Below are 27665 nucleotides of genomic sequence, written 5' to 3' on the forward strand. Positions count from 1 at the left end.
TATTCTAAATAAATTATTTATTTCAATATTACAAAACAAAAATATATGTGGATATTTGAATACTCTTGAAGTGGAGCAGGACTTCCTAATTTCAACACCAAAAACAAATCCCATACAAGGAAATATTGATAGACTTGATTGTTTAAAATTTTTAAATTTCTAGATTTATACTTTCATAAGTATCTTATACAACAAACAATGACTTTGTACTGGATACTGAGAATTCTGAATAAAACATTTTTTTAAAACCTTTTAGAAATATAGTTTAGATGGGAAGAAAATAAAGGGATCCTTCAGAAGCAAAAGTGACTTAAAGGATGGAATCCAGAAAGGTAATCAAGTACTCAAATGTGTAGTTGCCTGAAGGCCTTCACTAGTATTTGCTAATTTCTGGAAGTTTGGAGATTTCAGTGAGGAAGGAAGAAAGGAAGGAAAGAACAAAAGAAGAAAGAAAAGACAATCCAACAGAAAAATTATCAAAAGACATGAAAAGGCATTCCTCAGAGAAGCATCCACAAATGACCAATAACCTGATGTGCACCTTATCAGTAATCAGCAAAATGCAAAATACAACCACAGTGAGATACCATTTTATAGCCACCAGTAATTTTAAAGTCTGGTAATATAAAACATTACAATACTACAACAATAATGTGGAACAATAGAAGCTCTTAAACACTGCTGCTGGGAGTATAAAATAGTACAAGCCTTTGAAAAGTAATTTCCAATATTAAGAATACACTTCTTATATAGAAGCACCAAGAGATATGTACGAGAAGGTTTAAGGTAGTCATTTTTTAATAATAGCAAAAAACTGGAAACAACAGAAGAATGAATAAATAAACTATGATATGGCCACATAGTAGAACACCATACATGCATTAAAAAGGATGTGTTAACATTGATGATTCTCAATGGATAATGTTTAATTAAAAAAATAAAAAGAAGTCACAAAGAATTCATAAAGTATAATTCTAGTTAACATAGTTCAAAACTATAGAAAATTAAATCATACATTAAGAATTGCCTATATGTGATAAAACCATAAAGAAAACAAAAACAAAATTAAGGAAATTGGTTACCTCTGGAAAGAAGAGGACGTGTAATATGATAAGAGCTCATAGAAACTTAAAAAGTTTTAGGAATGTACCATTCTTCAATGGAATGTGAATACAGGGTTACTTGCTTAATGATTATTATTCAAAGAGTATAGATAGATAGATGTAGCATTTATGTGTTCTCTTGTACAGATACATTTAATTTTTAAAATAAAAGCTAAACATTTAAACTATATATCAAAAATATCACAGACACTAAAAGGCCAATGACAAAGTAAAAAATCTTTTATCAAATCTAATACACAAAGAGTTATTACACTTTTTAAATCCTACAGTATATCTAATCAAAGATTAGGCTATTGAATAGCCTAAAATATTGAAACAGAAAATCCATTTTAAAAATTAAAGATGTGCAAGCAAGTAAATACATAAAAAGGCATTAAATATTACTAGTAATGAATGAAAGGAAAGGAACCATGTGATGGCATTTTCAATTGTGAGGATGTCAAAGAGTAAAAGAAAAGAATAGTATGAGATAAAAAAATCACTCATTCAATAGGAGGGACTATATATTGATATATTATTTCTAGGGAACAATTTAGCAACAGATACACAGCTTTACTATATGTTTACTTTTCACCTAGGAATTATGCTTCTAGAAATTCATCTTAAGGAAATAAACAGTTAAATGCACAATATTTATGTATAAAGACACCAAGTAGAAAACTTTTTATAACAATGTAAGATTGGAAACAATTTGAAAATCCAATAATTAAGAATTCACCAAATAAATTATAGCAATCTATACAACATCACATCAGCAACCATTAGATCAGAGGTGTCCAGTGGGCCACCCCTGGCATCTCTGGGCCACACTGGAAGAACAGTTGTCTTAGGCCACACAGTAAATACACAAACACTAACAAGAACTGATGAGCAACAAAAAGGTCTGTGAATAATTTTTATGATATCTGCCACCACAGATAAGCAAAAAATTCCTCATATAATAACCCTAATTATGCAGTGGCCCTTCTGATTATCTTTTACAATCATTGAGCAAGTCTCCAGTTCATGATCACTAATATATAAAATGTACATATCTAAGTAATAAAACTTAGTAATAAAACTAATGTTTTAAGTAAATTTATGATTTTGTGTTGGGCCACATTCATAGCCATCCTGGGCGGCATGTGGCTTGTGGGCCAGGGGTTGGACACCCCTTCATTAAATGATAGTATAGATACCTCACTGTGAACAGGAAAATATGTTGATAATAATATTAAATGGAAAAAACAGTTGTAATATAAGTGGACACAGTATGACATCATTATATATACATATAGATGTATAGATGTATGTATATATGCATATATGTGTGTGTAAAAACTCAGATATTAGATGATACACATCAAAATGATAATGTTATTACTTGTTACCTCTGGTTGGTAGAATTTGAGGTAATTTGAATTTGTCCTTTTGCTTGTCATTATTTTCTTACCTTCTACAATAATCACATATAAGGAATAATTTTTAAATAAAAACACTTTAAATGTAGTACTTACAAAAATAATATTGTGTGTAAACAGCACCAGGGGTAATACCATTATGAGTGTTTAAACTTGACATTTCTCTTTGTGGCGAATCTCTCACTTTTCAAAGGGAAGATGCTGAGGTTCAAGAAGAGGTACTATGGAATACAACACAAGACTATCCAACGACAGAATGCAATGGAAGCCACTAGTTAAATGACTTTTAAACTCCCTACTGTGGCCACAATTTAATACAACAGAGTAAGGAAGTCATAAAAATTAAAATCTAATATCAGGGAACAAATTGGAAAATCTGCAGAAATATAACATATTTTTAAAAAGTTATCTAGAGTTCAATGATGGTATACATTAAATACGAGAACCCTACATTTAGGATGAGGAATTTTTAAGTTGTAAATTGTTTATACATGTGCTTCCATTATGGGAGTCTGATATATCCCCTGACACTCTACAGTTAATAATGTAATGAGAAGAAAAACAAAAGGAACCTAAGAGACCATGGGGATTAGTAATAGGACATGGGGACTTTCACCTCCAGTTCATTGTTTGGAACATAGCCTACATCAACAAATGACTCAGAATTATAGCCTACACTTCATTCCCAGTAGTTATATGGTCCCCTTTGCCTGGAGAAAAAGTATTCAATCCAAAGAGCAACCTACCAAGGTGGCACTTCTATTAGGACCCTGAAAATACTGTAGAAATTAAAGGTCAATCCTGATGTTCACCCTTTCTCTAAATAACTATGCATGTATTAAAAGAGGAAATGAGAGAATGAAAATTTCAGGGAGACAGGTGGCTTAAGTTCAAAGTAAAATTACCCAGCTCTACCTTTCACATAAGTGCTGGTATATTTAATTAAACACATTAAGCCATGCCGTAATTAAAAGACAAACTTAATCAGTCCAAAATACTTTAATTTTTATTTCAAATTTGATGCCCTAGTCTCCAGAGTCCAAGATTTCTGTTACATTTAAAGCATGGTTTAAACCTCCCAATGAGTACCCCCAACTCATATATTTTATATTTTCATAGTAAAACATTTTCCCAATAGAGTTTTCTATCAGATAATGAACAATTATGCCACAACTTGCTAACAAATGCTCTTTACAGTTCTTTACAGTGAAGACCCAATTAGTTGTGTCTGTTTGACTCATGCTGGCTTTCATTCAGAGACTGAATTTATGTGGCGAGACCTGTTCTTTCCTAGAGATATGACTCTGGTGATTGAATAATGCTAAGCATACATGGCTAAGATCCCAAAATCTGACAAATTGGATTACTGCTTGCGGAAATTTAAATTCCAGTTGAGAGCATCTCACAGATCCCAAGAGCCATCACAAACTGTAATCACAAATGTTGTTTATTCATGACTAAATAAGACAAAATTAGTAGGTAGGGGGGTTAGAGGGGCAAGGGTGGGAGGTTATTGGAGGAATAAATCTGTCAGCTGTTGGGTTAAACATAACATTCAGAAGCAACTCGTTCAGCTATAAAATGATTTGGTAAATTTCTAACAGCAGGGGTTTTTTTTTGGTAATTTACAAAATGCAGAGACTTTAACCAGCATTATACAGTAACATTATAGGGTGATAAGAGCCTTCAAAAATTCAGTTGTTTCAACCCCCTTTCCCACCAAACTTCTAAAGAAAATTTTATAATCAGAAAAGAATAAACAACAAAGACAAAATCAACTAAATTCACCTAAAAGAAAAATTTACTAATTCTAAGTCAATTCTGCCTGATCCCAGATGTTGGCTTTTTAATTTTTCTATAAATAAGATTTCAGATTTGAAACATGAAAATAAACTATGTTCTGCGTACCAGGCACTTTTTAACATGCTCATATACTAATGAAGCCACAGATAGACGTACGCTTGAAGTGCTTGGGGTCCCTTTTCTTGTGTGGTCACACAGAGGCAGCCATGGCTTCTAATAATTCCCTTATGACCAAGGGCATTTGCCTTTAGACATATTTCTCTATGACGAGTTAATTTTGTTCAGGTAGCAAATCTGACTGCTTAATATTGGCCACTGGAACAATACACAGCAAAGTTAAATGTATGCTTAACAGGTAGGGTCAGATCAAGCTCAGCATTCAAGGCCCCAGCTTCCTCATCTATACAATGCAAACAGCAATGTTTCACAGCATTGTTGTGAAGATTAATTTAAGTGTAGCTCACAATAAGCCTCAAAAATTCTGGCCTCTTGCTAGATCACAAAGCCACAAGCAGACAAAGTGAAATGGTTTAGTTGTAGGAATTTTTTGCTTTGTTGGTTCTCTGTTCCTTATTGCCTGTTTAAAATTTAAGAGTGTATGCTTCTCCCTCCGGTAGTTTACTTCTCCAGTTTTCCTGGTAAAGTTCCAAGTAGAAGCTTCAAATCTTTACCATGAGATTCTTGATCTAAGGATCATCTAGTACAGAGAAATCATGGCAGAACCATATTTTTATTGGTTTGAAACTTATACATTTTGGGGGCTCTCTTTAAGAAAAAAGAACACAAAAGTTATGAATACAAAATTAGGTGCAAGGTCTTAGAAATTAAAAATACAAAATTAGATAAAAGCTTGTGCAAGTGAGGGGACTCTGAAGTTTCATTAACTTCATGGTAAATCCACCCCTGATAGCAATTCAACATCAGAAGCATCATCTATCCTTTTCACTTTTAATGCATGTAGCCTGAAAAAAAAATCTGTGCTGAAAGATAGGCAACATGGTACTTACAGTATGGGCGGGCTGCTTTGCAGAATATTGTGAAAGCAGAATTTTTATTAATCAAATAATTTTACATGTATAAAAGAGGCAAGGAAATCCTGTAGCTAGTGTCTTTTATAATGTCATGAATTTTTATATAAAGTGAATAAGCTATTTTCAAAAATTAGATTCTTGTGACCAGCTTTCTTTATAGCAGTAACTATAACTACTCTTAAGTTCACTTAATGAGTCACTGAGACAGAACTTCATAGGAATTTAGCAGATCTCAAGCAGATATACCATAATTCTTGAGTTAGCCTTGACCATAAAAAGACACTTTGGAGGAAACATTTTTATCACCTAACACTATTTTCTTCACAATACTCTTGGAAAATAAAATTAACATATATCAAGAAAGGTATATGATGGTAACTCTATCATCTGTTATTGTAGCCAACCTATAATTCTAAACTAATCCTATATGTTTAGTGACATACAAACTTCAAATGTTTCATAAGTCAAATCAACTCCTTGAGACAGCAACCACTGTCTCTATTCTGTCATTTTTCATTCACTTTTCAACGTGCTGCAGTCTGGTATCCATTTCCACTCCTCCCACTAAAGTGCCCTCTTCAAGGTCAAATATGACTTCTGGTTCTAAATTCAGTCAACACGTTTCAGTTCGAGACACACGTACTTGCAACCCACGTATACAGAGCCGTGTAGCCCAGATTGCTAGGGTGGCGACCAAGAGTCTCCTGACCCGACCCCAGTTTGTGTCTCCAGCCTCAACTCCCCTTTTCCTACCCGACCTTGCTCTCACTACCCCGTTCATACCGAACTGCGTACAGCACCCCTGGAAACTTGCTGAAACTTCTACAAAAGGCTGGTTCCTTCGTGCCCTGCCCTGGCTAACCTGACACCTAAGAACTTGTCTTAAACATCCTTCCTTCCAGGAAGCAAGCCCCCGTGACCTCCCAGTGTAGTGTTATTCTCCGCTTCCTTGTGCTCTCTGTGCTGCTCCATCCCATGGCGTCATCACTTCCTGCTTGCACGTTTGACACCCCTCAGGACTGTGATGCCCTTAGGGGCAATAGTGGGAAACTCAATGCTGAGTACACAGCAGGTGTTCTACAAATATTTGTAGAAAAACTAAGGGATCGATACAATTTTTTAAAACAATCTTAAAAAATAAATAAATAGCACACATCCATACACACAAACCAACCAGATGATTTCACAGAGACATTTGGCTGTTTTACTTTCTAACCATAAAATTCAATTATAGCAACCAAACATACTTAATCATTTCAAATAAAATATATCACCATTTAATCAGCACATAATCACCTAATTAAAACTTATCACCAAATTAAATACTTCTATCTTTCTATGGCAATAAAGCCAATAATTTAGTATACATTGCTGTCCATAAATGGTTTGGTAACTAGTTTTATTTCTCATAGAATTTACTGACTTAGCAGACTATTTGAAGAGCATACAGCCACTGGTTTTATAGTGACTTTATAATTTAGGAACAGTCTATCAGTCAGTTTTAAATATATGACTAAGAGCTTTCTCATATACATGGTACCTCCACAGAGTGGAAGCTAGTCAGACTTAATGTATTACCACTTACAAATAATAGATATACACATTCACTTTCATTTGCAAAGGACTTTTGAGTTTGGTGGTATCTTAAATATTCTGTGTTTAAAATCTCAATTCTGTTGTCTAAATGAAATCATGAATCAAAAGACTAAAACATGAACCCTTGTTTTCATAAATTTGTGCTTTAGAAGTTCTAATTGCAAAGACAAAAACATACATAAATTAACCCTACTGTATTTTCGAGGTTCATTAAGCAAGCAGTCTCTTCAGATTTTTCAACTGTCCAAGGAAAATGGTAGCAAAACAGAATCACAAAAGGTAGCTGCTATGCATTTGTTGAAGAGAATCACTCTTGATCAGAGGGTGACAGGAAGGGAGCCATATTCCTCATAGTATCATCAGGGTGTTCAGTGAGATTCTTCAACTAAACCACAGCTTCCAAGAAAACGCTATTTACTCAGTAATGCACCCAACACACTTTTGTTGAGAACCTATTCCAAGGCAAGCATCGGCACAAAAGCGGAAAGGCACAAAACAGCCCCTGCCCTGCTGGAGCTTGGTGCAGGTGTAATGAACACTTGACAGCAGCTTGTTACTAGAAAAAAGAGACCTGCATCTCTGAACACCCCAATACTATGCTTTCATAATTTCCTTCTGTTCTTATAAACTGCTTCCAAGACCTGAACAACTGTCTTACAAATAAGTGTAGCATGTGTCTCAAAAAAACCCTTTGATTCCTTCAGAGAGGTGTAAGCATTATCTGTCTCCCCTCCAAAATGAGGGCAGGTCAGAGATTGGGCTTTCTTCTCTGCATCCCCTGACACCCAGCCCGGGGCCTGGAGTGAAGCAGACATTCAAGAAAAATGAAGGGATAAATATTATAGGTAATATTTTATAGGGGTGAATATTGTATACTGTCAAAAAAAAAAAAAGGATTCCAGACCCAGTTCTTCTATTAAATGTGTGTGTTTTCAAATAAATTTCTTCATCCATATGATAGTGGAATAGGATTAAAGCTCCAGCTCCAAAGTATATTCATTAAAAAACATGAATAGTACACAAGGTCAAAGAATTCAAGATTTAGGGTCTGTTTAATGTTGCAGGACCATTGATAAACATGAGACTATGGGAATAAGACAGGTCTGAAAAGTGATCCTTTAAAATATAGAAGACAGGAATCCAGTTCTTTTTATATGACTCTGAAATGTTTCATTTCATTGAAACTAATTCTTAACTTGTTCAACTCCAGTTTCAAGGCTCTTTATAGAAAAATTAGTAAGAATGAAAGGGACAGGACTAGCCTTATTTTCTGTGACCCCGTTGTTACCTATTCTATGTAAATGCAATAATGTTGGTTTAAGAAAATGGACTTTCCTCAGCATGCTGTAGAAAAATAAAATGAGGGGCTGAAACATGGTAGGGAGGAAAGACACACAGTAGATGCTATGGGGAAGAGAGGAAAAGTGATAGGCATTAGGCATACCAATAAGAACTAGCCTGTAGGTAGAATAACAATTGTTCAAAGATTCTTGACTCTGTGGAAGTTCAAAATCTTTTCTATCCTCATCACTAACCAGTAGATCATCCTTGCAGACTAATGTATAATTTGACATAGAAATACATATACCATGTTTTCCACTGAAATTCAGGTATATGAGTCTGGTGAACAGGGAGGGTGGGCCTATGGAAAGGAGATTCCTAGAGAGAGCCCAAGAAGTTTGATTCAATAATAAAAACACAGTAGTCCAAGGAGGAAGAAAGGAGGGTAGCAGCATGTCCTGAGGTAGTATGGCCACTCAGATTTGTCCCCTTGACCAAAGCCTCACCCTTTGATTCCTAAGGAAAGGTTCTGATTTGAGAAACTGTTTATGCTAATGACCGTTTCAGTTGTGATGTCCAGTGTGATACCACTTTGGTGCTCGTATGGCAAAATGTGGCTCAAGAGACACCATGAGACATTTCCCCCACTTCTGCATGAGTGCAGGGCAGTTTCAGAGCATTGGAAACTCCGGAAAGCAGTTCATTATGAAACCTCATGGGCTCCAGCCCACCTGTGGAAGCTGCACTGACCAATGGAATACCTCAGGCTTCATCCCCAAGAGAGTTATGTCACTTTGCAGGCACAGTAGCTCTCAGCTGTCAGCAGAAGTAAGAAGGATGCATTCTTAAGCCCATGTAACACACTCCCAAGCCTCCCACAACCCTTCACCCAAACCTGCCTTTCCCAGAAGGAGCAAATTTGGCACTGAAGATCCTGCAGTAAAAAACAGACACCAAGACTAGAAAGACTAGAAAACAGATATTATTATCAATGCAGGTGTGTGGTGGCCTACAGTTAACTTCGGTAACAAAGAAACTACGGAGACTAGCCCTGCCCTCCAGCAAAGAGGTCTAGATAAGTTCTACTCTCTGGGACGACTTCATGTTCCTGGGCCTCCATTTCTTCATTTTCTTTAATAAACACATATGAAGAACAAACTATAGCCACTCATCTGAGAGCAGAGGATATCAAAATTAACATGACCTGACCCTCAAGGAGTTTTTGTCCTATAGGTGAGACAGACATACAGACACACATATATGTGAGAATCATAGATGGTAAGTCAACATAATAAAAACAGAAATACACATGGTGCTGCCATAGTACAGACAAGTGTTTACTCCAATCTGTAAGTATCATAAAATGAAAAGGATAATTTTCCTGTTAATCAACTTCCTTTCAATCAACTAAAGTACAGCGTGATTATTATCCAGTCATCCAATTCAGTAATGACCAGAACCTAGCACTAAAGATTAGTCATAAGAAAATCAAATACAAGCTTTATAAAACATTACAAAATATGAGGAAATGTTTAAAATACAATGTTGAGAGACAAAAAAAATCAATATATAAGATCTCGTACATGTGTTGCCTGGGCTGGTGTGGCTCAGTGGATTGAGGGCTGGCCTGTGAGCCAAAGGGTCATCGGTTAGATTCCCAGTCAGACCACATGCCTGGGTTGCAGGCCAGGTCCCTGGTGGAGGACGTGCGAGAGGCAACCACATATTGCTGTTTCTCTCCCTCTCTTCCTCCCCCCCTCACCCTCTGTCTAAAAATAAATAAATAAAAGCTTTAAAAAAATAAAAATAAAATCTTATACATATGTATAATGTATATGCTCCAAAATAACATCATTGTTATTAGCATATACACATAGAATAAATATGGGAAGAAAGGTTAAGATAGAGTGAATGAACATACAGACAGATCTAGAAAGAAATACAACCAAATGTTAACACTGATTGTCTCTTAGAGTGATAATATTTAAGTCATTTTCATTATGAATTTTATATGGATTCATTTCAGATTTTAACTTACATCTTTATGTTTCATATATTTTTAAATGTCTGTATTGAGCATATATTATTTTTTAAAAAAACAAATATTGTTTATAAAGTAATTAGAATGAAGGAAACTACAGAATGTTTAGAAAAATAATAAATTCCTTTTAAATGTTAGTAAATCACTGGCAAAAAGCTGCTAATCAGAATTGTCACTATTAAACCTGTTGTTACACTCTTTTAATATACAGGGTCTGCCAGAAGTAATGCCTACTTGAATCTGGTTGGTAGGGTAATAATATGGGTATAATAATTTGTAGTTTTAATTTGAACATTTCACCTAAAATATCATATGGTGTGCTTGAGTGTGATATTGTTATGTTACAGAATTACATGCTTATGATTTTGTAATAAAAGATTTTATAATAAAAAGGGGTGTTATTTTTATGCCAGAACCTGTACTTCTACAGAAGAAAAATAAGGACTATTTTTCTAAAATATAGCTGATTCATATATCATTTTCAAATTGCCATTTATTAGTTAGCTTCAGCCTAGAATTTCTAAGAGTGTTTGAAAGAAGACTATTTGATAGAAATTCACATCTGTACACAACACAACCCCATTTTTTTCACTGATTAGATAGTTCCTTAGAAGAGAAAATTATCTGTTAATAAAGCAAAAACTTATATCCAAACTAAGTCTTCATAATACACAGAGAAGAGGAAAAATCAGCAGTTTTTCACAGAATTTGGCAGATATTTAAAGCAGCTATCTGAAGGTTCAAGATTAAGTTTTATTTAAGTATCTAAGTGTGATCAGTTTAACCATGTGTCATTTGACATCACACGCAGTGCTTAATATCATCTCTCCCAGGTAAACAGTCAATAAAAAGATGAAAAGGATGAAGACAAAAATGACACTAATAAGTGTTTCTGATATTCATTCTACAAATATCTGTTGAATGTCTAACAAGTGCCAGGCTATCCTCGTTTCCTCGTTAATACAAAAATGTAACTAACAATTTCAGTTCCCAGGCAGATGGGACTTAAGCATTAGTATAGTATACACAGGCAGTGATCAGGAAGCTTAAAGCCCTGGCAGATATGGGGAGGGGGGTCACTTTTGCCCAAAGTTCATGGAGCACAGTGATCAGCTGAAATAATATAACAGGTAATTTCTAGGAAAGATACCAAAATCCAAGTCAGGCTGACCAGGTGAACTGTCATTCCAAATGAGGTGGAGGCTGAGAGGGGGACTCCTAGGAGGAGGCAATGGGACAGAAATCAAACAGACCAGAGGATTTGTAGGAAAGAGCAGGTGGAGAAATTTGCTGAGGCAGAGTGCACTCTGTGTAAAGTTTCATAGACCATGTTCTGCACTGTGGACTGGAAGGCAGGTGGACAAGCATACCATATTTCACCATGTATAATGCACTCCTGTGTATACTGCACACCCACGTTCTTGGCCCAAACTTTCAGGAAAAAAATCTTCCATTTTAATTTTTTAATTCAAATTTTTATTTATTTATATTGAGAAACAAAACCAATTATTGTATTCCAGGGTATTATTTTGCATACAGATATATTATTGCTGTCTGGAGTTATACTTTTAATGCATAAGTATAAATAAAAGAATTAAAAACATTTATATAGATATGAAGTTAGTACTACCCTTGTAGAAGGTGCATCCTTATTTTCCCTCAAAAATTTGGGCAAAATGTGCACAATATACATGGCAAAATATGGTAGTTCTGCCTTCAAGAAGATCACAGCTTAGCACAAGAGAGAGAGGTAACACCCATTTAATTCTGTACATGTACATGTCAGCTCCACCCAACATCTCCCTAAGTCTGGAAACATGCCCCAGTCAAATGCTCAATTCATGTTATGTGGATGGATGATGATAATGAAAATTACGTCAAATACACAAAAGAAGCTGCAGATAAAGAGATAGGGCAGGGAAGTCGAATGCTCCAAAGATGAGGAATCAGGACACCTGGTTCTAGTCCATGGCTCTGCCACCAACTAGGATTAACTTGGACAAGTCATCTAAGTTCCAAGTTTCATGATGGAGTTGGAGCAATGGGTGCTAATATTCCCTTTTTCTTATTTTTCCTTTTAACCATAAAATGAATTCATTTATCTTAAATCAGATCAGAAACTCCTTTCGGATTCTGCCATTCTTCCAACAAATTGAAAAAATTCAAGTGTTTTATAACTCCTGGCTTTTTAAAAAATTATAATTGAAGCATCTGTTTGAACAGTTATTTAAAAAAAAAAACACTTAAACCTAAGCACTATCTTTGCAATATCTCCCTTGTGGATATGTAAACTTTTAACCTCTTACCTTAAATAGAGTTTCCACATTTACCCTACTTAATCAACAATAAATGTCAGATATGTCATTTCTTATATATTTTTTTCCATTAGCAGCATACTGTAATTCCAAGTAGAAAGGTGGGGTGTTTTTTTTTTTGCTTTTTACATTCCACAGTGAGAAAGATGTTAATGCTAGTTTATCAAAATAATTTATACCTTAACATTCCTCTAAGAGCAGAGAAAAAATAGCCTCCATTACAGCTTAGGCTTTGGTCTAAGCAGTGCCGTTGCTCTAAGATATGACATACCAAGAAAAAAGTTATAAATCAATATTACTAATGCTATGACACACTTTTTTAAATTCTAGATTTCAATGTACACAATGTGTTTTATTTTGTTTGAACCATTGCTTCTTAAAAAATTAATATAAATGTTTTGAAGACATTTAAAAACCAATTTTGGTACCTGTAATCGGTATCAAGGCACAAGATTAAGTATTAAAAAAAGATAGATGAGGAGGATTTTCTATTTTAATAATAACCCACAAAGTGAAGAAAAAATAATTCAAGTAAGGTAAAATAAGTTAGCAAGTAGAACATCAAAAATTATAAAAGCCAACAAAACATGAAAAGATTCCAAACTAACAAAAGTGGGGGAGAATGACAATCAGTTTCTTCAAATTACATATTGAAATATAATTACTAATTTCCAGGTATATTATTTCTAGTTTTCTGCTCTATAAGACAATCATCTTGAAACCCCATCAGCTTTGATTAGCCAAATAAAGTTTCCGGAAAAGCTAAGTTTGAAAGGAGAGAGGGAGAAGAAACTTGTAGCTAAAAACAAAATAAAGCTTCACATCTGTGTCCGCATCTGAAGTTGCTCTATAAGATCTGATAACTTATTAGAAAGCAATTTTTTTGCAAGGCAGTGGATTTACATCATACATTTTATCTCTCCAGGGAAATTCTAATTACTGGTTCCAATCATTTCTGATTGATTTGCTTTTTATTCATCCAAGGTATTCTCTGCTCTATGATGAAATCAAGCCTTCAATAAAATTCCAAAAATTTCAGAACAATTTACAAGCTCCAGATGACTGAAAGTTTTCCCATGTCCATTTGGCATTCAGGAATAGAGTTTCACCAAATATATTCAGAAGAATACATCTGGCACTCACTAAAACAAAGAACTCACCAATGACATGCTTGAGGCAAATTAATGTCACATAAATGCAAATTTGCCAATATTCTTTGAGGCCAAGGCTGCGATCCAACCTCCATGGTTTTCAATGAGTCCTCTTGTGAGGCACAGGCCACCAGAGACATGGGTTCATGTTTGGGGCTATTTTAGAAATCAATTTAAAAATAAACATTATCTTCTGTGTACAGGTTTATAACGATGTGTGTATGTGTTAGAAAAGACTTAGCATCTTCAGAAAACCCACTTAAATTCATCTTTTCTCTTAGCCTTGTGCTGACTCCAATTCAGTGACAAAGAGAAAGAATCAAAGAATTTTAGCCCTAAGAAGAATATTAGAGGCTATCCTTCCAAGGACTTGTTTCAGTAATAGCAAGTAAAACAGAAATCCTTATGTAAAGTCACCAGAAGAATATTTTCATGGACAATAATGGTCAATTTAGTTTTCAAAAGTATTGAATTTTTAGGTCTCAGTATGAAAGCAGCCCAAGAAAATAATTTAATCAATGTTATTCTTGCAAGAGTATGTTACAGAGCTATAAAAGTCAGTGATCATTTTTTATCATGTTACTAAGAAAACTAGTATTTGACAAATGAACACTTTCTATGAAAAGCAAAGGCTTATACAGCCAATTCTGACTCCAGCATTGGCCTCTTATTCAACAGCTTCATAAGGGAATATACTTTTACAATGCAACTGTACCCAAATTTTGCTTGGTTGGCTACATGGCCAGTGATTGTAGGCTAATCCTGTGATTCATATCCTGGTCTCTAGAATGCCAGGGATATGCAAGGGGTCCAGTTAGCCTGCACCTTAATCCACCACTCTTAGAATTGAGCCACATGAGAGGATATCTTTGATTCAGATACACATTTCAAAGCACACAGAGACTTAAAGCACAATGAATGGTCATCATCATCTCTGAATCTCTTCTGAAACTGTGATTCTTCTCCCCACCAAACAGAATTTCAAATCTTTAAAATCTCAGCATCTCCCGAGCTCACAGCAATTTAGCAAGCTGAATTTATTGCAATCTCTAACAGCAGTCAGCTCAATCTATGTATCAGTTTGAATCTCTGTAGTTGTACTACATAGAAGAAATCATCCGTGCTTCTTTTCTGTCCCTGCAATCCTAAATTCAGGTGGTGGTGAGGAAGGAATAACAGAGGAGCATTTCAAGCAGGGGTCTGGCATCAGGTACAGCTTGCTATTGCCCCGCCCCACTCTGATGGTCACTAGCTGCCTGGCCTGGGCAAGTTACTAAACTCTTCTGTGCCTCAATTTCTTATTTAGTAAAATAGGCATGAATAATATTACCGTTGAGTTGTCACATATGAAGTACTTAGTTCCTGACACAGTGTAAGCATTACATTAGTGTTATTTGGTACTATTCATTATCAGGAAGAAAGTATAACTTTTATAAGCCATTTGAAATTCAAAAACTTAGGTATCTTGGAGCTATTTTTATCCCAAAAATACCATCATCTCAGGAGCTCATTCAGTATGTTGCCACACTTTTCTACAACCCAGTCATCAAACTGTAGCAAATTAAATGTCCAGACCCTGCTTCTTCCTAAAACACCATAAACTAGAGACAGTTACAAACAAAATATGAAGAAGATTTTCAACCTTAGTAAATCCTTTTGTATTGTACAATGAATCTGATTTACCAAGCTTAGAGCCTAAATTGAGTGATAGCTCACCATGATTAATCATAACAACAGCAGCAATACCTACGTGCACTGTGGGCTTTACATGCGTGCTATTTAATACTCACAAAATGCTCTATAAGACAGGAATTACCCTCATCCTTCATTGCATAGGTGAGGAAACTGAGGCCCAAAGAGGTTAAGTAACTTTCCCAAGGCCCCACAGCCAATGAGTGACACAGGTAAGACTCAAACCCAGGTTCTCTGGATCCAGGCCATATACTACACTGCTCCTTCCCTAGGGGTTATCTTAGGGTATAGCTATTATTTCTGAACAAATCATTGTGGGTATAGGAAATCTGATACTAATGGCAGAGCCTGGGCCACATGCTTACCCCAAAAAAGTCAGAGGAAAAATAAGCTCCATACAAATCATATGGACCGGATATGCTAAGTCAAACTGTGGTGTCTGGATTCAAGGATAGTAAAAATCAGTGAGCAAAGGATATTAATGAAAAAGGGGCTCAGGTGGATGTCCCAGCTCCTGGCCAACCTTGTAGTTCACAGGCCTCAATCCTAGAGTCTTGACAACTGATGCAGAATAGGTTGTCTTCCAGTCAGGGCACTCTGCACATGCCCAGTCTCATCAGCACACGGAAACAACCCAAACCACCGCAGAAGACAGTAATTCTGCCACATCGCCAGCCCCAGTTGCCAGGTTCTAGGACTTGACATTCTAGTTGTACTGGCACTGGGTCATTTCCACTAATTTTTAGGACCTAGGAGTTTTCCCTTTGGAAAACTTAGGGGCATTTTATAGGCAGAGCTTGGTCATGGCCAGCCACCACCACAAGGTCTGCTTTCTGAAGAAAAACCAGGATATTTATTAATAAAAGAGAGAATGAATGAGGAACAGGCAAAAACAATGTGGTAAATTAAGGATAAGTTACAATGTGATAACAAGAGATAAGTACAGTATAATAGCTACAGCTAACTGTGTTACCCCAGTTAACGTTTATGTAGAACTGACTCAAAGAAGTGAAGCCACCGCCATGGTCACCCAGCTAGAACATGGCACAGTCCAGGCAAGAACTCCTGGCTGCCTGTCCTATTTTCTTTCTACTATACCTTTCCTACGAACTTTTAAGTTTGCCTAGGGCTGAAGGGTTTCACAGAACACAGACCTTTCACTGACAAACTGGAAAAGGCCTCAAAAATAAGGGCCACATTACGACTTTCATGGTTCCTTAGGCAGCTTTGCCTTCATGGGCCCTTTCTTCCATAAAAAAAAAAATTGTATTTTATGACTACAATAGTATAAAGACAAATATAATCCAAGCTGGATGATATCTACTTTTTCCTTCTGACTTTAAAAGAAGTAAAATGTTATGGAGAACCCCTAAAAGAATCATGGGCCCTAGGGTCAGTCGGGCCTGTGAACACACGGTCAGGGACCCAGCTTCTCTGCATGTGTTGGCCGTGCGCAGTGTGTAGTACCACGCGCAGCGTGTAGTACCACTTTCATGCCCAGGCTGGCTTACCTCTGCATTGCAATGTGGCTGGCAGTAGCAACTAAAGCAAAGGGCTCCATTGCTCCCCTCCACTGTGAGCTTGGAAAGCCTTTCCCCTAACAATGGAAGAGAGATCTTCCCTTTAGTTCTGATTGGTCTGCAGCAGGACAATGGTCTACTGCAATAGCTGGAGAATGCATTACTGATTTTATCATCTTTAGACTCATCAGGAAATACTCTTTGTTAGGAATAGGAACGTACCTAAATAATACTCAGTTTATGTCATCATGGAGGAATGGTCTACTATAGCCTCTCATACCATATGTTCCAATATCTAAGAAGAATAATTCACATGTACTGGATATTTGCCATGAGTGTCTCACTCAGTTCTCACAACCTTAAAAAGCAGAGAGTGATATCTTCCCTCTTTTTCAGAAACAGGAACTAAAGTTTACGGTTTTATTTATTCATTTATTTATTTAGAGAGAGGGGAAAGAAGGGAGAAAGAGAGGAAGAGAAACACTATTGTGTGGTTGCCTCTCATGTGCCCCCTACTGGGGGCCTGGCCCACAACCCAGGCCTGTGTCCAGACTGGGAATCCAATCTGCGCCCCTTAGTTTGCAGTCTGGCACTCAGTCCACTGAGCCACACCAGCCAGGCAGGAGCTAAAGCTTAGAGAGCACAAAAGATTTGCCCAAGATAAGATTTTTTAAATAGTACATAAAAAGGACAAAACAAAATTTTAAAAAATAATAAATTAAACTTCATTGAATTTAAAAATGCTTGCTCTAAGAGACAACATTAAGAAAATGAAGAGACAAGGTAAACACTGGGAGAAAATATTCAAATATATATATATATCTGACAAAGGACTTACAGGAAGACTATGTTTTAAAAACCATTACAACTACTAGTAAGACCAAAAAAAATAAAGAAATGATTTAAAGATTTAAAAGGACTCTTCACAGAAGAAGATCTATTAGTGGACAATAACACATTAAAAAGGCTCAATATCACTACACATCAGAGAAATGCAAACTAAAACCACAGTTAAGATGCCACTTACATACCCCAAATAATGGCTACCATTATGAATGACATTACTAGGTATTGCAAGGATGTGGAGCAAATGGAATCTCACACATTGCTGACAAGAAAATAAAATAGTATTTATTTTGAGAAACAGTTTGACACTTTCTTATGAGAATAAACATACCCCTACCACATGGCCTAGCAGTTCTACTCCTAAGTATTTACCTAAAGAACAGAAAACATATCTATACAAAGGTTTCTATGTGATTTTCCATGACAGCTTTATTCAGAAACAATCTAAATATCCATCAACAGGTGACCAGATAAACAAATTAGGGTATGTCCTATAATGGAATACTATCTGGCAACCAAAAGGAATGAACTTCTGATACATATAACAGCAAGGATGCATTTCAAAACATCCTAAGTGAAGAAAACCAACACAAAAGAACATATACTCCAGAATCCCATTTATAGAACTCATGCCAAGAAAAGATTGCAGAGGAACAAGGGTATAAGCAGGGAGACCTAGTAGGAGGCTGTTGTCATAATCCAAATGGAAGGTCATGGTGGCTTAGATCATGTTGCTCACAAAAGAATTGATGAGAAGGGCCCAATTCTGGATATATTTTGAAGATAAAGCCAACAAAGTTTTCTAGAGAATTGAATGCAGTGTGTGTGAGAAAAAGAAATGAAGGGATGACTCCATGATACTGGACCTGAACAAACAGAAAGGTGAAACTGCTTTTAATTGAGATGATGAAGCAGGTGGAGAGAGTAGGTTGGGAGAGAAGGTGAGAATCAGCAGACTTCTACAAATCTGAATGAATGTCCAGCAGGTGTACAGATGAAGATAAGAAGTCAGCAGTTGGGTATATGGGAAGAGTTCCAGGCTGGAGATAGAAATCTGGCAGCTTTAACCCACTATTTCTGAAGAAAGGATTGAGAATAGGTAGAAAGAATTCAAAAGAAATTTTAAAAATGTCTGGACAGATCTTTTTACTGTATAAAATTTAAGATCCATATTTTTTTAAGTTTAGAGCTCATTAATGACTAGGAAAACAAACTTACTCGAATTTTGGTAGTGAAAACCATCAGTACTATTGGCAAAACCCCACATAACTCAAGTAAGGTTCAGGGTCGTGGAGCTCCTCTGATCTTGCCCAATATTGTGTGGCTTGCAACCAGACTGGCAAGGTGTGTCAATCTACTGCATACTCCAAAGATAAGGAGAGAAGAGAGGCATCCACCTGACAGCCTGTCTCTTGCACTATCTACCACCTTCCCTGCAGCAGAAAAGGAAAAGGAACAGTACCTCCACCTCCCACCCTCTGCCTCCAGCTCTGGGGCAAAGCCCTCACTTAATGCCTTCAGTTTACACATTGTCGTATTAATGAAATTGCATTTGGTTCTTCACTTCTTGGAAGACACAACAGCCTTAGAAGCAAACTATTCATCTGATTTTAGAGTTGAATGCTTCAAGAGCTAACTTCAAACTTTGTGGTATGATTTGAAGAAGCCAGGAAAAAATTTTTTCTCTCCAGATTCTTGAAATTCCACCATTAGTATGAAAGGTGAGAGTGAAATACCCAACTTTGAGTGACCAGTATTGGGCACTCCCACAAGTGAACCGGTGGAGAGAAGAAAGGCAGTATGTGAGGAAAGGGGTCCATAAAAAAAGGGAGGTTTGAGAGACCAAAACAAACCCCACCTCACAATTTTGTTAGCCTGAGTTCCATTTGGGCAATTCCCAACACCTGGAACATAGTAGGTCACAAATATTTGATGAATGGATTATCCTTTTGCTACATTTGAGGAAACAGACCCTCCTTCACTCCAAACAATCAAATAAAAAGCATTTGAAAGAAAAGTCAAAAGAATCGGTTCTCTGAGTGGGATTTTTTTTTTTAATTCATTAATGGGGGACGGGGGTTAAGCAGTTTCCCAGGACTCTTAGAAGCTCTCCTCCAGAGATATTTTTTCCCTCCACAAGCACCAGAAATTGCCTGGACGGCCGGGCATCCCCAAGGTTGATTCAAACCCCATAGCTTATCCCAAATGTGCCATCTACGGCCTGGGGTTTTGCATGTCTGGGAACTGGGGAAGAGAGGTTGGCATAAAAGGTCAGGCGGTGTGGCGGAGGGAGACCCGGCAGAACGGCGCGGATCAGCCCCCCAGCGTGCTCTCCCGCCGGGCTTGCAGCGCTTGGCTCAGCCCACACGCCTCCTTCAGCCCTCTCCTCCGCCCCCCTTTGCCCTCCCCTTTCCCTCCCTTTCTCCTCCTCCTCCAGCCTCCTGCCGCTGCGGCAGCTGCCAGACCTCGCCAGTTGAGACCCACGGGGCTGCCCTCCCCTGCGCTCTCCCCTCGCTGCCTGGGTCCGGAGCGCAGCACGGCCGCGCAGGTAGGAACCCCCGACTCGGGGGTCACACCGTTGCGCCCAGTGCTCCCCGGGCCGCGTGCCGGCGAGTAACTAGGGTGGCCTGAGGGGTGCAGTGTACCCGAGAACTGCCCCAGCCTGTGCAGGATGTCTCAGGCAGAGAGGGAGGTGGAGGTGTGCGGTCTCGGAATGCGATCTGTCAGCATGTGCGAGTACCAGGGTGACATCTGTTTGTATGGGCATGTGTGTGCGCGCAAACAATCATCAGACAGGGTTTTGCCCATAAACGTGGTTTTGAAAATCTCAAGGGGCCAATGTGAGAGATTTAAGACGCACCTGGATTCCAAAGGAGCTGGTTAGAAGCTGGAGCACTGAGCAGCTCCCGAGACTCCCGCCTGCTAGCCTACTGTTAAAAAAAAGGGACCTCTCTTCCCTGGGGGCTCCAGGCTGGCCACCTCGAAACTGGTACCTTGGCTTCAGTGTGGTCCCCCAGTTCCGGCCCTAGGCAGCCCCAGTCCTGAAGGTAGCATACCAGAGACCGAGGGACTAATAAGGCACAAGGGAATCAGACGCTCCTCCACGCAACCGGATTCTTTTGAACAAAGCTGCGCGCGGAGAACGGCATGGAAATAGCACTTTGAGAGTTTGTGCTGGGGATGCGGGAAGGAGCTCTGAGGGGCAGGTATTCTAGAACTGGGAGGAGATTCCTCCCCACCTCCCCCCAGGTTTGTTTTGGTGTTTTGTTTCGCTTTTTAAGTTTGAGGCCAAGGTAATTCATACTGGTTTGCAAGTATTTCTACTGAGCTGTGCAAACAACTCAACTAGCTGGAGGTGAGCTTATAGAGGAAAGCTTTAATGTTCAAGGGAAGAGATTTGCTGCCCCACCTCCACTCTCGCTAAATAAATAAATAAATAAAAAGCACCATCTCTTTTGAAATTAATTACCCTCTATTCTTTTCCTTCCGCCCCGTTCTGGAGCCTGTTGTGTAGGTGCAGTATAAAAGGTACGCCGTATACCTTTACATATGTTGAGCACAGCCAAATGGAGTGAAATGAAATGTAACTCTGCAGCCCTGTTGCCGACTTCGGTGCCTCGTTTGGCCGCGGGGAAGGTTGAGGAGGGGGAGGGGAGATGAGAAAGTGTATTGGGAGTTGGTTGTGGTGGAGCCTCAGCTTCCGCCACCCTCCCTTCCTCGCTCGTTACTTCACAGCTAAAGTTTTGTTATTTATCCCGCAGCTGGTCCTAAGCATCAGTTTGTCCTGTGTTTTCTTTGAGATTCATGATGTTGAAAGCCCTTTTCCTAACCATGCTGACTCTGGCACTGGTCAAGTCACAAGACACCGAGGAAACCATCACGTACACGGTAAGGGGTGATGGAATCTGAGATAAGTGTGGTTCAGCGGGATCCTGTGACACAAGGGGGACTTTATCCCCTTCTGCCTAGGTGTGCGGGCTGCACCCTGTAGAGGGCAATAAGTTAACGCATTGGCATGGTGTACGTTTAAGATTCCTTGTAAATTGCCAGTGGTACTTTCAAACGTTCATTTAGGTCACTAGTTGAGATAGGGACCAAAATGTAATGATTTCTGTAAGGCCCAAAAAAGGAAACCCCTTTCATAACAAAAAACAAAGTAAGCTACCTATTTCCAACACATTCAATAAATTAATGGGGATAAGGAATTGGAAAACCTGGATTCCTGTATACATTCGGATTAAACCAAAACCTGCAGAGCAAGACTCAAGTCAAAAAAGAAAGTTAAACACCACAAAAGCACTTTGCCTCATCTGTGCATGCAGCTTCTGTTCTCAGGTAAGTGGCCTTTCCTGAGTTTCTACAAGGCTAATATTCATTTATAGTATGACTGATAACTCACATAAATGCCCTTGAGGTACACTTTAATGTGTTGCCAGGACATGGTATTTGCTCAAGTGGTTTCCAAATGCATTGTGTGAAACTTGATTTTGCATTTTCTAATTAATATATCATATATCCAAATAATATTTGATTAATTAGTTAATCACATGGGTATAACCAGTGTTTACTAAACTACTGAAAACATCATCTGACTCTCCCACTGCCAGGAATGGAGGTGGTGAGAACAGAGGGCACTTCCGGTGGGTTTGCACCTCTGTTTTGTGTTTTCTGCTCTTTAATCAGTGTTATGAGGAAAATGCTATTTGTCCTGGATCAGAGAATGAAAGACATATTTTTTTACTTGTTTCCAACTTAAAATTAAGTAATCCTACTTAAAAGAATGTGAAACATTTTTAAAAATAAAACTCAAAAGTGAGCTAATGTCAATTACTGATAATAAACATCATCTCACTTTTTTGGTGCCATATGATCCCTAGAATGTTAGGTATCCATCTGGCAAATGCTCCTTGCTGTTGTTTAGATCAACTCTAAATCAAATAGTGTTTAATATAAATACTTTGTTAACTTAATGCTAAATGTAATTGCTTCCTCTGCTGAAGAGAAAATGAATACATGCGTTGTTTATCTTCAAATGAAAATGTTTTGTTATTCGGGCCAAACTTACTACCTTCTCAGGGAGGTAAAATTAAATTAGCGACCCACTTTTATATTCATCTAATAAAAGATTTTATTGCTTTTATAATTGCTTATTTTATAACCCCTTCCCTTTGCTAATCACCTAAATCTTATTCATCTTTAGCAGAGAAAGTTCCCTGTGGATTAAACACTATCATTTTAAAACTACTAACTAAGGTTCACTATTATGACAACAGATGTCCCAGATCCAACATTTTGCTAAGATTAGGTCTATTCTCTCTCAAATTGTGTGTGCCTAATGAGTCATGGTTAAAGGACAAGATGTAACTATTTTTTTAATATCCCACTGTGGAGAGATTATCTCCTTTCATGCTCACAGCAAAGCATGAGGTAAGTAGCATAAAGTTCCTTTTACTTAGTGTAGAATTGAAGGTCTGACTGAGTAACTCACTTGCTTAAGGCTACATAGCAAGTGGTTAAGCTTAATTCACTCTAGGCTTGTATAATAGTAGATCCATGTTAAAGATACTGGAACTAAATACCTAAAACAAACTTAAAGTCTTTTCTATGAGCACACAGATTATTCAAGTGAACTGTCATTGGAAGAAACTTTTTAGAAGAACGGGCTTGTATCCACAATATAGCATTCCCCTCTGTATCAATGACAGGGTCCGTTCAGTTGTTTGCTCGCCAGGTATCTGCCATGTGCCCAAGCAGCTCTCATTGCTCTCAAAAGAGCTTATTTGTTTACTAAGAAAATTCAGACCTTAACCTCAGGGAATTTACCCTGGGAAGATACTGTTGAGAACTACAAAGTTCCTAAGCAAGTACAAATAATATTATTATACAGATTATTCAAGTTGCTAAAGCAGTAGAAAAGCAAGGAGATAATTAATGTTAGTGCTGGCATATTGGAGGAGCTAGAACTGTGGGCTAGTTCTTGAAGGAAGTACTGATTTTGGATTAATCTGGAAAGGCTGAAGAGGCACCTGAATCAGAAAATAAAAAAAAGAAAAAGTGGCATAATCAAAGTCTAGAAGTAAAAACAACCAAGACAAGTCCATAAGGTGACAAGGTCAGATGGGCTGGAGCTGAGTAGTAGGGAGAACTGGAGATGATGGCAATGGGAGATTAGAGGGCCACAGGCCACTGCGACTGATCTCCTGGATGGAGGAACAGCGGCACCAACAGAGCAAGAAAGGTTGCCTTGGAGGCTGTGTGCAACCATGTAGAGATAAGGGGACCAGCTAAGGAGCCTTGCCTACTCATGAGGCCAGGAGGGCTTATGCTAATTGGTAGATATTGGTGAACACAAAGTCAGCAGAACTGAAGGAAAATAATTGGGAAAGTCAATGCTGATGTCAAAACTGTAAACCTGCATCCTGAGAATGGTGGTAGTACCTTGAACAGTGTTGGGAAACTAGGAAGAATGAGTTTAAGAGATAGAGTGAGTTTACTGTTTACCCTGTGAGGTTTCAGATATCAGTAAGATACCTACACTGACCCCTCTGTCTGCATTCAGCTGGCCACTCGCCAAGTGTCTGTTGTATGCATAAGCAACTCTCAGCTCTATTAAAGAAATTTGTTTATTTTTTGTTTACTCTGTACTTCCTGCATCTTACTTCTTTACTCAAGAAGTAGCCCATGCTAAGTGAAATAAGCCAATCACAGAAAAACAAACACCATATGATTTCACTTACATTTGGAATCTAATGAACAAAGTAACAAACAAAATAAAAATAGACTCACAGATACAGAGAACAGACTGACAGCTGTTAAAGCAGAGGGGTAGGGGGCTGGGTGAAAAAGGTGAAGGGATTAAGCAAAAAACCAAAAACTCACAGGCAGACAATAGTCTGGTGACTATTAGAGGGAGAAGAGAGTCGGGGACGTAGAAGAGGGTACAGGGAGGATGAATGGTGGTGGAAGGAGTCTCGACTTGGGGTGGTGAACACACAGTACGATATAGAGATGGTGTGTTATAGAAATGTATATCTGAAACCTATGTAATTTTATTAACCAATGTCACTGCAACAAATTCAGTAAAATATCAAATAAAATAAGATAGAAAGAAGTTAGTCCATGAACTGTATCAGAATCACCTGGGATGCTTGTTAGGAATTCAGATTCCAGGCCTCCTACTCACAATTTGATCTTTTGGGTGGAACCAGGAACCTGCATTTTAACAAGCACCGTGGTGATTCTTAACCATATCACAGTCTGAGATTCACTGAGCTTCAGTAAGAATTCAGTTCCCATCTGTCCTAAAGAAAAGCTTCCCAGATTTAGCCCTACCTACCTCTCTAACCTCATCCCTACCCACCCAAGACTACCTAGAGCTCCTCTACTCTTAAACGATTTTTATCTTGTAAGTCCTCATTCACTTGTGGTCTCCCCCATAGGGCATTTCCTTCCACCCTGTTTAGCCCACCCATATTCCTGGTCAGAGTCCACCACTTTTTCTACATGCGTACTGGTGTCGTAGCACCTAACATCTTGCTCCAGCTTGTCTACCCATCTGTCTCTTCTTCTGGCCTATAAACTGCTTGAGTTCAGGGACTAGGATTCCCAGGGAGTAGGATGGTGCCTTGTGTGAGAAGGTACTTGACAGGTGATTCAGCTAGTGAGCAAACAACAGGAGCTGTGGGAACTGAAGTGAGGAGGCAAGCCAACATGTGAGGGAGGCTCTGGACTCAGCTAAATAGGAATAATAAGGAAAGCCAGGCTCTGGTCTGCTCTAAAAGGACTTAGGGAGAGAAGGAAGAATCAGGGGCTGAAAAAAAGAACTCCGTTGAAAATATTTTCTTTTGCGGGGTGGGGGATGGCAATTTACAATGTAGGAGAAGAAGCAAATAAAGCAAAAAACAGCAGAGCAGTCAGAGAGATGGGAGATTAGTATCAAGGCAAGGAAGAATTCCAAGATGGTCATGGGCAACTCTACCATACACAACAGCAGAGCTGAGCCAGCTGGTGATTAAGAAGGGACACCTGAAATAGGACAATGTTCAGATTTGTCTTTAACAAAAAAGAAAAGCTAGATAATATAAAACCACTCATCTCATCATCTATCTGGGACTCTAGGGCAAAGATTGTTGCCATAATAATGAAGCTTTTAGAATGACTTGCCAGGGACTGGATACACTAACTAACTGTCTCCTGGGCCCACCCTGATGTTCTCTTCACAGCAATGCACAGATGGATACGAGTGGGATCCTGTAAGACAGCAGTGCAAAGGTGAGCCAACTTCAAAGAACCCCCATCTGAACATAGCTTTCTGTGTTACTCTTCATCTCATGTCACTCTTCCTGTCTGGTTTGTATTACACCAAAAAGGCATGAGCCTATATGTACATGTTCAGTTTCCCCCCTAAGAAGATTCCTGACTTCTGTTATTACTGACCACAGATATTGATGAATGTGACATTGTCCCAGATGCCTGCAAAGGTGGAATGAAATGCGTCAACCACTATGGAGGATACCTCTGCCTTCCTAAAACAGCCCAGATTATTGTCAATAATGAACAACCTCAGCAAGAAACACCAGCAGCTGAAAATATAGGTGCAGCTGCAAATGCAGCTGCATCCTCCTCAGTTACAGGTGGGGGCATGGCAGCCAGTGGCATGGCAACCAGTGCGGCAGTGCCTGGGGCTGGTTATATGGTCAGTGCTGCTGCAGTCGCAGGCCCAGAAGTACAGACCAGCCGCAATAATTTTGTCATCCGGCGGAACCCGGCAGATCCTCAGCGCGTTCCCTCCAACCCTTCTCACCGGATCCAGTGTGCAACAGGCTATGAACAGAGTGAGCATAACATCTGCCAAGGTAAGCATGACTTCTTATACTAACGTGTCTAACCTTGTGGTGAAAATAACAACTTGCAAAATTTTGACAGCTTCCCACATGTGCCAGACATTGCACTAAATGCTTTGCCTGCATTATCACGTTTTGTCATCACAATAATCTTAAAAGGAAGTTGCTGCCCACATATGCATCATTTTACTGTTGAGGAAACTGTGGCTCAGACAGGTTATCAGTGGTTCTCAACCTTAGCTGCACATAGTCAGAGTCACTTGGGAGCCTTCAAAACTCCTCTCTGTCCAAGCTACACCCCAGCCCAATTAAATAACAATCTCAGGGGTGGGTTCCAGGTGTCATTACTTTTAAAGCTCCCCACGTGGTTCCAGTGTGCAGCCAAGTTTTAGAACCAGGGGTCACATAGGCGGTGAGTGCAGAGCCAGCCCTTCCAGCCCAGGTGGGCAGGGCCAGAGTCACAGCTGTCCAAAGCAGCAGTTTGGGTTATTCATGGGAAGATGAAACTGTTCTGTTGAGCTACTCCATAAATATTCCCTTTTGGTTTCTCAAGCTCTCTCTCCATTGAACTTACCTCTGACAATTTTTCCTTATTGTGGACTAAAGAAATGGGGCTCCTGCTTCTCCATACCTTTAAGGGAGGGCAGTCTCACCCCTTCATATTATGTCTTCTAAAACTCTCATTTGAACACATTTCATTCACATCACTTGCACTATGGCACCATCTGCCTGAGTTTTTCTGTTTATTTTCACAAAGAGTACACATCACTCTGTATTCTAGAAACAGCTATAGACTCATGCGAGCAACACAGTAAGAATCTTGGGCTTGGAAGACATGTAGGGTATTAGCTAACTGGACTGTGCTAAGGCATCCTGTTTCCCTCTTCCCATTTAACAATCCCTTCCAGACCTGTCTGATGTGGAGACTGTTGCTGAGATAAGCCATAGGTGTCCCAGACTCCTTTTTCACATCAGAGTTGACTGAGTAGATAGACCCTGTATCATACCACAATGCCTGGGGC

General features: G+C 38.6%; 1 protein-coding gene across 1 annotated transcript in view; it reads left to right on the plus strand.

Annotated features, from left to right (window-relative positions):
* Positions 1–20233: 20233 nt before the first annotated feature.
* EFEMP1 (EGF containing fibulin extracellular matrix protein 1) overlaps positions 20234–27665 on the plus strand; it is a 65142-nt gene continuing 57710 nt past the window's right edge. The window contains exons 1-4 of the mRNA XM_045827694.1: positions 20234–20348; positions 21601–21688; positions 26023–26071; positions 26242–26655. Coding sequence (XP_045683650.1) covers positions 21605–21688; positions 26023–26071; positions 26242–26655 — 547 coding nt within the window. The 5' untranslated portion in view covers positions 20234–20348; positions 21601–21604. The remainder of the gene's footprint in view (positions 20349–21600; positions 21689–26022; positions 26072–26241; positions 26656–27665) is intronic.

This window comes from Phyllostomus hastatus, unplaced genomic scaffold (genome assembly GCF_019186645.2).
Source record: "Phyllostomus hastatus isolate PE091 unplaced genomic scaffold, TTU_PhHast_1.1 phas_scaffold_78, whole genome shotgun sequence".
Lineage (NCBI taxonomy): Eukaryota > Metazoa > Chordata > Mammalia > Chiroptera > Phyllostomidae > Phyllostomus > Phyllostomus hastatus.